The 13,676-nt window shown below is 31.9% G+C and overlaps 1 protein-coding gene across 4 annotated transcripts; it reads right to left on the reverse strand.

Annotated features, from left to right (window-relative positions):
* Positions 1-341: 341 nt before the first annotated feature.
* Positions 342-3,983, reverse strand: LOC108468669 (protein XRI1-like). 4 transcript variants are annotated; one of them, XM_053031311.1, is made up of 10 exons: positions 3,810-3,983; positions 3,504-3,696; positions 2,631-2,674; positions 2,408-2,527; positions 2,173-2,312; positions 1,647-1,710; positions 1,445-1,547; positions 1,323-1,363; positions 1,079-1,162; positions 342-859 (listed from the first exon to the last, which is right to left on the reverse strand). In XM_053031311.1, exons 2-10 carry the CDS (start codon positions 3,521-3,523, stop codon positions 582-584), a joined length of 894 nt encoding a protein of 297 aa, XP_052887271.1. In that variant the 5' UTR covers positions 3,524-3,696; positions 3,810-3,983; the 3' UTR covers positions 342-581. The 4 variants fall into 4 exon arrangements, with proteins under 4 accessions (XP_052887271.1, XP_017625035.1, XP_017625029.1 ...); XM_017769546.2 differs by having other exon boundaries at positions 3,791-3,983; XM_017769540.2 differs by having other exon boundaries at positions 3,504-3,982.
* Between the last annotated feature and the right edge of the window lie 9,693 nt (positions 3,984-13,676).

Raw genomic sequence — 13,676 nt, forward strand, 5'->3', positions numbered from 1 at the left:
CGAAAGGAAAGAAGAAAAATAAAAGAAATTGCAACTATGTTGGAAATTTGGTACTCAAAAAATCAAATCCTATTCCTTTTGAGGCACAAAGATCGACACCGGACCTATGCAATCACCCCAGTGATCATATACCAAATACAGGTTAAACAGATGACGGGGTAGCATAAAATTTGATGCCAATGACCATTTTATACACCAAGATAATAATATTGTCATACTTAGTATGGAGATAAGAGAGGACAACATTACAATCTTATGCTTCTACAGAATATCTAAATACTATTTGAATATATGAATTCAGCTTAGCTAAAGCATTAAATTGGCAAACCGAAAAGAATAGGTGGATCTCAAATATCATGTCATTTATAGCCTTAAAAAAATAAAGCATGTATTAGACAAATATTAGACCCTCAGAATACTATTTGGAAACATAAAACACTTCGATGTGTATTATGAATTCCAAGCGTCCAACAAAAAAATACAGAGTTACTCAACCACCAAATTTTAACCACGGGGGAGAGCAAAGGGCGCTAAAAAGGAGAAAAAAAGTTAAAAATAAGTTTAGCAGAACACTTATCTACTCAGCCTTTGGTTCTCATAATTGTGATGGTGCCTTTTCCTCCTTCAGTACGAATTTTAGTTTTGCCGACAACAGGCTTCCCAGAAAAAGCAGAAGTAGGGAAAGCATCAGCAAGATCTTCATTGCTTTGTTTTGATTTTGATGGTGGCGGAGTTCGGATTCGCTGATTTATATCCTTCAGGGTGACATCTCCATGGAAACCACAGGGTTTAATGAAAGCAAATGGGTAGGCAACAGATGATGCTACCTTAGGGGGCATTCGGATGAAAGACTTCCTACCTAAATGAAGGAAAAAAAAAAAAAACCGATCTGACAGTGTTAATCTTACTTAGAGGACATGGTATTTGAAATAGAGAGACACAATTCATAGAAGCTATACTTGTCCTTTAAACAACAGCAGGGAATAGATAGGCTGATACTGGATATAGAACATGCCGAGACACAACAATTGAAAGGAAAACAAAATTAAATAAAAATAAACAAGATTAGATAGGTTACCTTTGAGAACAACATTTCCAAGTGTTCGAGTTGCCTGCTTTTGAACCGCATCAGCCCCAGACTCAGGTTGGGTATTGCACAACTCTATGAACAGAGCCAAGTTTCATCGTAAAGTTAAGAAAATGTGCACTTCGAGAGAGAGTGTGTGATGGAACAATGATGTCCAAAATGATTTCAAAAGAAAAAATGAAGATAACAAAAGTACACTGTATACAATATCTTCGGAAGAAAAGCACTCATGTACCTGAAGTATCAATTTGAACATTGGATGCCCCAGTCAGATTCCTGAATCTCATGTTATAAAGCAATCAGAACAAATTAATAACATGATTCAAACAAAAATCTTGAAAGTCCACAGAAGCATACATATCATCAGAGCTAAGAAGCAGCTCCGGGTCATTAAAGTATTCAGCAAGCCACCCTTCACATGACTGATCTAGGCCATCATAACTGGAGGCTGATGCATCTTCTGCAATTTTTTCTTATGATTACAAACCCAAGTATGCATTTGAATAAGTGGTTACTATTTATACCCTAAACCCTATGAAAATGGGCTTGGATGAAAAACCTGATAAACCAGCAACCCACTCAGATGCATCGGGCAAGATCTCTTCAATCACATCATCCCTCTCCTATGCGTGGAAAGAAGAAAGAAATAAATAAAACGTAGTAACAACAGTATTAATAAGTTCTGACTGCATCTCATGAGAAAGTAATTAGACATAGATCTATCATGCATGTTTTTCAAAGGCCACCAGAATGGGCAGAAGTCCAGAACTTGTTTTAAATAAGTAATGAATTGTAGAGAATAAAATTTGAAAATATCAGCAACCTCAAGCCAGTAGATGTACTAAACAAATCGGCTTGTGCAAAGAAGTCGAAGATGGGATGCACAAAATAATGCAGATGATGGAGTTTTTATTCTCAGTAAAATAAAACAACTTACAATTAACTGATAAGTTCTAACATCAGGATTCTCATCTAATATATTAACTCATGTCAACTTTTCCAAACAAATTAGAAAGATAGCTGTTCAGAAAGAATGGTAAGCTTCCTTCAAGTTCTTGGGAATAGAAAAGTTATATAGCACTCACCCTTGATTTTAGGAATGCGGATGGCATCTCTTCACAGATAAGGGAAGAATCTACTGCATGAGTGTCAAATTGAAGCATTCTACGCCTTTTAACTTGTGAAGCAGTCTCCCTCTTTTCCTCTGATTCCTTACTTATATCATCTGAAGGTCACAATGGTATTACTTCGAAAGGAACGAGAAGAACATGTCTTACAAAGACAACAAGTTTTCAAAGAAAATCAAGAAACAAAGTTTACCATTTTGAGTAACATGGTATGACAGATCCCCACATTCCTTAACAGGGGTTGCTTCAACAAACATGTAGGAAAGGTCTTCCTCGTTCAAGGTCACTTGAGTCCATGCACCTTCGGAAGCACCTGCTCAATATAGTTCAGACATCACTAATCTTTTGTCTTAAATCTTTTTACTCACTTCGTCATTTCAAATATATTAACTAGATAATCTCAGGTATTAACTTACCAAAATCGTTGTTCTTTTGATCTCCATGCCAATTCCATGGCTCCCTGTCACCAATCAAACAATAAACAGAAAAAGAGCAAAGCATTTAGGCGAAAGCAGATAGACTTCACAATGAATCATCCAATGCTTTACCAAAGTGGAATCCATGCTACATTTTACCAGCATTAAGCCAAAATCTTAAATGGGGTTCCTAAATAAGTCAGGAATCAAATCAACAACATAATCTATAAAACTAAATAGACATAATAAGGAACAAAGAAAAAACTTATTATGCAGATAAACAACATTAAACAGTAAACATTTCCACCTTACTAGTAAAACAACAAAAGGAAAAAAGAAAAGTAAAATTGAAGCATTGTATCCAATAATTATTTACGACCTAAACAAACATCACATGCAGAATAATAAAAAGGACACCTGTACCATTTAGATCTAGCAACAAGGAAAGGGGATCATAATCTATATGATTTTCAGCATTGATGTTTAAGCTAATCAAAAAGCAAAACAAAAAAGAAGAGAAGAATTAAAGAAAAAAAAACACAGTGACCCACCCTTTTATTGAGAGGCCACACCTTCACTCTCTCAATTTTACAATTTTAGTTACAGTACAAATACAAATCCAACAAATCCCACTACCAAAATTAAAAGGAAAAGAAAAATCCAAGCACACCCATTAAAAAAACTTAAAATCAAGCAAAAACCCATTTCAGGGGGAAAAAGAAACTAGCATTAATCTCAAAAAGTTGCTAAAAAAATCTCATAAAATTATAAAACAAGAAAAACCCAGAAACAATATCATGCATTTTAAAACAAAATCACACCAAAGAAGAAAAAAAGAAAAAGAAAAAGAAAAAGAAAGAAAAGAAACTTTACTGATCATAGTTGTAATCCATTTCTTCTTCTTCTTCTTCTTCTCCCCTTCAAAACTGAATCAAATAACACCCTTCTTTTTTTGCAATCCCAGTCTTCACTTCTACAACAACACCCTAAAAAGTAGCCGTTACACAGAGATCGACAATTACTTCATCTTCTTTTTTTCACTATTTATCGAAGCGAAGCAAACTCACTACGGACAAACACAGATATAAATATTAATAAAAAAACAAATACTAGTAATATTTTACTTAAATATCATATAAAGCAGTGGAAGCAGCACTCACTGCTACTTCTCAGCCTTACTCTTTTGGCCTTCACTCTCTCATATATTTTTCCTTTTTAAACTTTTTTTATGTTTTTCTTTTTGGATTTCTTAATTACTATTTCCACTCTTTACCATGACCATTCAGCAAAACAGAGGAAGCTGTGTTTTAATTTTGTTAATCTGTCATTAATTAGGAAGGGATTTCCTGGGTCTTTTTTATTTACTTTTTTTCAAGTTTTTCTGCCGGGAGATTGTTCACGCGATTTTTTGAAGAACGTGAGTCAACGATCCGAGTAAGCTTTGAAAATACGTGCCTTGTAAACGAAGAGTTGAACTAGGCGCGTGGTGATGGACTTGGAAAAAAGTATTTTAGGTAGAAACATAAGGTGGGGCCGGCGGTCGCGTTTTTAGGTGGGAGGAGTGAATTGAGAAATTGACATTTGATAATGGGCTAAAATAAAATGGGCCCCTTGATTTTGCCCTTCCTATTTATCAAATCTATGGCAAAGAGGAAGCTTCGCAACTTTTGAGAGGGCGATATAAATGCGTTTATGGTTAAGGTTTATACTTAGATTGTCAAATCGATTACATAATTAATTTATTAATTTAATTAATTTGATTGTTCTGATTAAATTAATTATTAAAAAATTTAAAACGAGAATAAATAAAAAATATGATTTATCATGTCTATATTTCTCGAATCAATCAATTTAATGTTTTTATCCAGATAGATACTTCGATTGGTTCTCGACCTAACTAATTCGACCAGTCAATCTAGTTCAAATAATAATGTTTCTGTTTTAGTCAAGTCATATCACGACTCGATTTAATTCTTTTTAGAACTTAAATTTGGCTTGATTGGAATCCCCAAATGTTTAAAAGAAATAAAATATTAAAAGTTTCATATTAATATTTATATTTTTACAATTAAATTTCAATAGAATAATTGGATTAGCATTTGGTACTTTAAAAACTTGTTATGTGTCTCTCTTTTTAAAAATTTTATTTTTAAATATTATATTATATTTATATAGGATATTTGTTAACTTCCTAACCCTTAAAAACGGGTAGTATACTAAATATTATTCCAAAATAATTTTAAAGTTATTTAATTCAAAATTTGCATCAGGCCGAACCAAGATGATGACATAAAATTTTTGTCCAAGCCCAAGCGAAAGCAAGCTAGGAAAGTCATCCAACTTGTGAACAATTCTATTTTGAGGTTTCAAGTTCAAGTCTCACTATATGTGAGTCTTTCTAGATTTATTAAAGTCCAGATATATTCTAGTTATTAGTCTAATATATTATTAATTCTAGTTCCATCTACTTACACTTCCATGCTAAGTGCAAATTGTTATTATATGCTTATAGATAGTGAGTAGGTATTTATTAAAAAATTCACAAAAATACAAGCACAATGAAAGACCTATCTGTCTGGTGGTGTTGCGAAACTGTACTATAAATTTAGGAGAATGAAGGTTTTCGAGCTCTACCACTTGAGATCATAAAAACTCCTACTCCTTTCGTTTTCTTAACTAGGAGCCAGATCCAAGACCTCCCTCGCTTAATAATCTTTTGATAGTCTTCAATTAACTTACCTTCCCTTTGTGGCACAACATAAAGAGAAAAGCAAAAGGACCACCTAGGAGTATTCGAGGCACAATTTTAATAGGATCACCCACTGTGGAAACTTAGGGTGATGTAGCATGAAGAGTGGTAACAAAACTTGTCATAGGCAAAATCATCTCCTAAGATGCATTACAAGAAGTTTTCGTCTTAGTAGTGGTCCCATTGTTCATCAGTAGTTCAAAAATTGTTTTTGGTTTCTTGCTAGGAGGAATTATTTCCCTTCATTGAAGTACCTAAGATGATCTCGTTCATGTTGTTATCCATAGTAGTTTGATCCCCCTTTTATAGCTCTCGAATGAGGTGGAGTTGTAAAGACGTGGGAATCAAGTGGCAAATCAGTGAAAGGCACGTAGAAAAATCATTAAGTACATGATGTGTTAGTGTCTACCTAAAAACTGACACAAGGCCTACCATATTAAACCGTGAAAAACTAATAGTAAAAAGACTATAAATGTCACACATGGTAAACACATACCCTAGAAAAACCTATCAGTTTCCAAATAGAAACAAAGCAAATTTTTTTAAGTATAGGACAAATCTCGCTTCTCTAACTTGCTTTCTTAGGTCCAATCTTTAAGACTCACCTTTCTAGCTTACCTTATCAAGCTCAACTATCAAAGCTTGCGCTTCTAACTTGCCTTCTCAGGCTTGATTGTCAAGGCTTGCCTTTTTACCTTGCCCTTTCAAGCTTAATCACCAAAGCCAAAAATGCATAACCCCTTCACTATACTACAAAGTCTCAAACCTAATCGTTTTGAATAATATCACTTTATAAACTTTCCCCCGACAGGGGGCAATTGTTGTACCAATACTGTGCCAATGTCATATCTCTTGAAAGGTTTGCTCAACTTAAAGGCTTGCCTATTTAGAGAACCACTCATATCTTGCAAAAAATCTATTAAATATGATTCTCATCACATGTGCTATGTCCCAATGCGTGTCATAACATCCTACCACTAGCTATCTACCAAATAGCCTTTGCCATCAATTTACATCGTTGCAAGATCCTCATAACCCTACTGTCTAGCCTATGAGATAGGATTATTGTTTGATGGGACCCATGACAACTCCCCTTTAAGTTCATCACCTATATAAGTGATCCGCTCATATTTGTGTACAGAAAAACAAATAATTTTATGAAACAATTTAAAGAGTGGGTTTTAACTGCAAGCATACAATGTCAATTATAATATTTGTAGTGTCAATGGGACACTCAAGTATCCCAAAGATCAAACCCAAAGGATTGTCAAGTGGGTAAATGTGTCAAAAATTACTAATCTAATTGAGTCAAAAATTATTAGTGCAAGTCCAAATAGAATTGTTTATAAACTAAAATTAAACTATTAATTAAACCAACTAAGCTAAACTTCCTTTCTAATGTTTTAGATAATGTAAATGATTAAACGATGGTCGATTGATTAGTTGAGTGCTAATTAAACTAATGAACCTATAAAGATTATATTGGTTGCCACTCTTAGTTAGGAATCTCCTCTTGGTCTCATCCTAAACTAAGAGATACCACCTAAGATTACCTTTTGGTCTTACTAAGGCATATAGATTACCTTTCGATCTTATTACTCAGCACGATTATATCGAATTATCTAAGGATAAACTCTCCTCTCAATCTCGTTTATCTAGATTTTCTGCTAGAGCGATCAATTCTAACATATTAAGCATTTCGATATAATTGAACAACTAATCAATCAAGAACAAACATCAGCTTAAGCTAACAAACAACCAAACAATCAATCATCCAACAAGTTTAACACATACTCAAACTCAAATTCCAAACAAGCATTTTATCAAACATATTGTAAACATAAAATAAAAGTAAAGGGTTTAAGAAAATGCTCATTCAATTGATGAAATTTCATTGAAGCCCAAGAGTTTATCCATCATTGTTTACAAAATATTTTAACAATAAAAAAGAAAGTAAACAACAAAACTAAAATCTAACCTAAAAAATAAAAGAAAAAACTTAAACTAAAAATGAAAAAATAAAACAAAAGAAAATAACCTTAACCCTAACTTAAAATTAAGGAAAACGATTATAGAAAACCAAAGCAAAGGAGTCCCCTTTTTCATTCAGCCAAAAGTGGCTTTAAATAGCTGATTTCAACCTGAAATTTTGGACCAAAAAGCCTTTAAGTGCCTAATTTTGATTGGTGTGGGTGTTGGACAAAAACTACCCCTACAGTCATTTTTTTTCCACGTCAAGTGTTGATATCGCGATACCCGACCTTTGATATCGCCATATCTAGTGATATCGCGATACCCAAGTCAGTATTGAAATTGGAAGTCTTGGAGTTCTCTGTATCGCGATACCTATCCTAGGTATTGCAATATCACTGGAGTTGACTTAAATTTTCTTCACTTTAGCATTGTCAGGGGTATCACGACATTCCAATGTTCAGTGTCGCAATACTCCTACTTCAGAAGGTAATTTCTTCGATTTCGAGCCATCCTCAACTTCCTACACCACTCCACCATATCGTTAGTTCCCAATGGCGCGTTTGACCAATTTGGGTCTAAAAAATGGCATAAAACTAACAAAAATACTTTATTAATGACAAGAACGAAAACTCAATAAATGCAATGAAAAGACACTAATTTTCTTGAGAATAATCTCTTTAAGTATAATGGAGAGCCTAATTTGACGTATCAAATTACGATAGATCAATAAGTGTTAGGATCTAGTGCCCTTAGTATGGTATTTTCGTCTAAGTATACTTGTATTTTTTGAGCAAATTGGTTTAATAAAATATCCATTAATTACATTAATATCCTTTGTATATTGTCCTCAATGCTTTTGCATGCAAAGCAAAATGGAAGTAAATATGGAAGTAAATTTTGGCTCACTAGCTATCTAACATTTAACTAATACTAAGCGATATTATGTGGTCATATTGTAATACAAAAAGACAACTTGTATTAGTAGATGAACCTAAACATGTCCTTAGTCTAATCGAAAATGAGAAAATCGATTGAAAGACTAATATGTCATCTATCAAGTCCAATTGGGCAGATGCTTTGTAACAGGCCAGTTTAGATCCTAGTCAGAACAGTGGTTTCGGGACCAAAAATTCGAGTCAGAAAAATATTTTAATATTATTTTTTGTGCTTATAATATGTGAATTAATTTGTGTGAAAGTTTCGTATAAAAATTTGATCGTTTGTGTGCTTAATTTAGAAAAATGACCTAATCGCAAAAAATGCAAAAGTTATGTGCTACATGAATAAGTGTCGAATTGCTATGTCTTTATATATGTGGGATCCTTATGAAGCAATTATACCATTGAATTAATGCATGGACATAGTTGGACATGAGTTAGTGGATTTTAAATGATGTTAGTAAGGTTAAAAATGGTATTTGATTATTAAGTTAATAAAATTAAAACCAAAGTTAAATTTTTGTCTATTTTTCTTTCTTCTTGATGAAAAACAAAAGAAAAAGAAAGCACAGAAGCTCAACTAGGGTTCGGCCATTGTTAAATTCAATTAGGTAAATATACGAACTCGATTTTTGATGATTTCTATGTTTTTGTGATTGTTGCTTTGTGTTTATTAAGGCCATGCCTCAATTTCAGAATTTGATTATGATTTTGAGATGTTCCATTGTTAATAATGTGAGCTTTATGAAGTTAATTGATGAAAAATGAAAGACATGTGTTAGATTAATATGTTTTGTATTTGAATTTTTGATGAATTTGAGTAATTTAGGCTAAATTGTGAAAATGAGATTTTGAGGGACTAAAATGTGAAATAAATGAAATATGTGGATTTATATGAGCTAAAGGAAAATTCGGCTAGGCATATGTGAAATGAAATTATGCATATTTTGTGATTTTATGAAGTAGGAACTAAAGTGTTAAAATGTGAAAATGTGAGGGCCAATTTGTAAAATGCCTAAAATATGTGTATATGGATTGAATTGAATGATTTTTTGAATAAAAGAGTTACATTTGAATTTATATAGATCAAGAATCAAAGAAAATAGAATTAGATCGGGGAAAGTTAAAAGTCGTTAATTAGTTGATTTCATCCGTTCGAATAAGTACAAGGTAAGTCTATATACAAATAAATGTGTTTAAATTGATTTATTTATGTTTATATGATATTGAATTGTGATGAATGGTTATAGAAGTTGAATATGTGAAATTGAGAAAGTTTTGATAATGCGACGACGTCCGAAAGCCCCATACGAACCATAGGAATAGTTAGGATACATATGTCATGACATAGAATTCCGATAGGTGTTATCGTGTAAGACCACATCTGGGACGTTGGCATCGATTTGAGATTTACGTGTAAAACCATGTTTGGGACATCGACATCATATTTGATTTCTTGTAAGACCTTATCTGGGACAGTGGCTTCGATATTAATTACATGTAAGACCACGTCTGGGACATTGGCATTGTACGAGGCTTCCAAGCTATCCGCGTATCCTATTTGATTCCGAATGGTTCAACGGGCATTCAGAGAAATACGTGATTAAATGAATGAATATCCGATTCAAGTATGTTGAAATGTGTTCAACATTTGTTAATATGAAGTAAGTATATGTACAAGTGATGATATGTGATATAAGTATGAGAAAATTAGCGATATGTGCAAATGAATTGGAAATATGTGAAATGTATATGAACTATGAGGTTTGTGATAGTATTTGGTTATGGAGTATATGTATTTTATAATGCTTATATGCTTGCTTAAATGATAAGTTTATTTGTATATGGCTTACTAAGCTTTTGAAAGCTTACTTTGTGCGTGTTTGCATTGTTTTATAGATATTGAAGCTACTAAAAGCTTGGGGATCATCGAGGATCGTCACCACACTATCAAACGTTATTTTGGTATCTTTTGAAAATGTATATATTGAAGTATGGCATGTATAGGCTAGAAGTTTTTGGATATGTTTTGAGATGTATATATATATATCATTGCCCTGATATATGGTTTGATTTTGGATGAAATTATGGTATGATTTTTGGTAAGTTTGATGTGTTTATAAATGGTCATTTTGGTAAGTTTTATGGTTGGTTAGGTAGTTGATATTATGATTTGAATGATGCATATTTTGGAGTTGAAATTGGTTGGAAATGTGGTATATTTGATGCTTAAATTTGGCTTGTAGGTATGACCAAAATGGGTGGAAAATTGGCCTTAGCAATGGCCTATATTTGCCCACATGGTTGAGCATACAGGCGTGTGTCTTTACTGTGTCCTTCAATGTTTCTTTTAGAAGAAAGTCAGTCTCGAGCACGGTCTAGACACACGGGCGTGTCTGGTGGCTGTGTAAGGCACACAACCTTGGCACATAGGCATGTGTGGCCATTACAAAGGGTACACGGGTTAGACACACGGGAGTGTGGTCAGCTATGTGACCCAAGTTAGTTTCGACCACGGCCAAGGCACACGGGCGTGTCTCCAGCTGTGTGGTTCAAGTCAGTATGTATGCCTTGTTTTCACACGGTCTATGACACGGGCGTGTCTGGTAACCGTGTGAGACACACGGCTTGTTCACACGGGCGTGTATCCTTTGAAATTTTTGAAAATTTTCTAAGTTCTTGAAATATTTATATGTTACCGATTTAGTCCCAAATGTATGATTAAAGCTTTGTATGCTTGATTTGATTACATATGGAATGTGAATGATTGATATTGACTGAAATAATAGTGTAACATACCTTAAACCTAAATGGATGATGAACTATGTATACGTGACTCGTATACTTTGATGTAAGTAAAAGCTTGAGCTCAAATAGATAAAGAACGGAAAGTTGATGCATTGGTATACGACTTCTGTAGTATGTAGTATCATTCACAATAGTGGAATTCATAGCCTAACTAATGAGTAAATGATATCCTCTTATCGACATTACATGATAGATGAAAAGTAAACATGACCATGAGTTATTTGTCTTTGTGATAAATGACTTGATTACTATTTGATAGTAATTTCCTTTTCATGAAGGAAGATGTAATGGTTACCATGAGATAAAACAAAATCATATTAGGAGAACATATTTATCTCAAAAAGATTAAGAATATTCTATGAGGGTAACACACTTATGACAAGGTCATTGGAGGAGCACCCATTGAGTAGCTTTCGTAATGTTATGTAATTACGGAGAGCTCAGTCACGATAGTATAGTTGAATGACTTCGTGACTAAATAAGCTTTTAATTAATAGGCAAAAAGTTGAAACTTAATTGTAAATTATTTGAGCCTTAATTATATATGACTAATTTGTCTCTTTGCTGGCTCGTTGAAGCCAAAAATGAATTGCATATAAAACAAAATGAATAGAAATGATAAAGTTAGAGAAATTGGTTGCATTTACAAATAAATGTGTTAGTGAGAAAAGAAATGACTTGAGAATTTTTAAATTATTAATTAATTAGTTATAATTAAATAAGTGAAGTTTGAAAATTAAATTAAATTAAATTAATTAGTTATTATGAATCTATTGAATATGTAAATTAAAATATTTCCTTATAGATTCTTTTACGGTAAAATTATTATAACTTTAATGTAATTAGAATTGGGTTGCGAGAATTATTTAATTAAGAAAAGAATTTAGTTAATTTAATTTAATTAACTAAATTAATGATATTTATTCTAGGAATAGAAAATAAATATTGGGTTAAATTAAATTATAAAATATTAGATCAAAAGTTTATGAAGCACATATAATTGGACCTAATACATGAGAGACTCAATTTCCCTCATTTTACATGTGATGGGCGGCAACCCTAGTGTTCTTATTTAGGGTGTGCCATTAGGGTTTTCACCCTCCTTTCTAGTTAGTTAGTTTAGGAGAGTTTTTTTTTTTTGTTACACTAAATCAATAATGATTTTCTTTTCTCTCCCTATAAATATATTATTATTCTGCCATATAGTAATGGAAATTTATTTTCCAAGAATAAATTTTATTTTTTAGAAATTACAATTTCTTTTGGTTTCTATTGAGAGAATTGCTTTCTCACTGAAAGAAATAATTCAACTTCTTATTTTGTATTTGGTTTGTGTTGCTCGAGCCCATAATTGACGCAATTCGGGATATAAGGATAGCGGAGAAGGTCGTTCAGTTAAAAGCCGGAACGATTTAAATCCGTCTCGTAAAAAACACAGATACTTTTCAGAAGAAAATTTATTATTATAAATATCACAAACCGACTCAATTTTTAAAAAATATTAAATTTCCATTGTGACTGAAAATCGTTTTCTAAACTAGATTTTTTCAACAATAAGAAGGATTCTCTCCTCCATTTAGACTATTGACAACCCACCTCTAGTAGTGCTTGGCACCTTTGGCACGACGTGAATCACCCTTGGTCACTAACCCTTAAAATTAGATGAAATCAATACAGAAAACAACATAATGGAATCAAATTGGTACAAATAAATAAATAAGGACTCAAGTTGCAAAATTCAAAAAGATTAAATTTGTATTTATGCATTTTTATTTAATTATATTTGATGGATTATTTATTTATTTATTTTTTGCTGTTTATTTATTTTAATTTAAGGCTGATATTATTTTAATTTTCTTTACCACAATTTGAGACTTATGAAAAATGAATCTGATTACTTGAACATTAATTTTAAAGAAGACAAATTTATAATTTAAAATTTACTGTGAAATTGGATAAGATAGCAACAACTTAACTGACATTGTTTGTATATTTATCATTTTATGTACGTCAGATCATAAATTATTATTTTAGTAATAAAATAATTATTTAAATATTTAACTCCGCAAACTAAATCAAGTCGAATTATTTTTAGTACCATTATGGAATTTAAAATTTTAAATAAAATGATAATATTAGAGGATGTGGGTTTAAGTGTGATGAAATACATTATTCTCCTATTTATAGATTAAAGAGAGATTATGAATAATTTTAAATATTATCTTAAAAAGAGCGATATAATCGAAATCTATAATGAATAATACTGTTGCTAGCAACTAGGGTTAATATAATCTTTGATACCTTCACAATTTTTTTTAATTTGGTTTTTAATTTTTTAATTTGGTTCTTAAGTGTTTTTAATTCAATTTGGTATTTAAATTTGACATTTTTCCTAATTTGGCATTAAATTTTTTTTCCATTTTGATACCTTGTCAAATGTTATACAAATTACTCTAATATACTAAGTGTTATTTTTGACAAGGTAATAAAATAAACAGTATATGACTGATATGTGACAAATGACATGGAATTTTTTTTCTTTTTCAAATGTTTAATTATTTTTAATTTTATTTTATT

Source organism: Gossypium arboreum, chromosome 7 (assembly GCF_025698485.1).
Source record: "Gossypium arboreum isolate Shixiya-1 chromosome 7, ASM2569848v2, whole genome shotgun sequence".
NCBI lineage: Eukaryota > Viridiplantae > Streptophyta > Magnoliopsida > Malvales > Malvaceae > Gossypium > Gossypium arboreum.

What these genes read in the sequence shown, in the direction of transcription:
- LOC108468669 (XM_053031311.1), bottom strand. Translation starts at nt 3,523, where the DNA reads ATGGATTACAACTATGATCA. An exon ending in ATGGATTACAACTATGATCA is followed by an intron (nt 2,675 to 3,503) that starts GTAAAGTTTCTT and finishes GATTGGTGACAG; the next exon opens with GGAGCCATGGAATTGGCATG. An exon ending in TGTTCAAATTGATACTTCAG is followed by an intron (nt 1,163 to 1,322) that starts GTACATGAGTGC and finishes CTCTGTTCATAG; the next exon opens with AGTTGTGCAATACCCAACCT.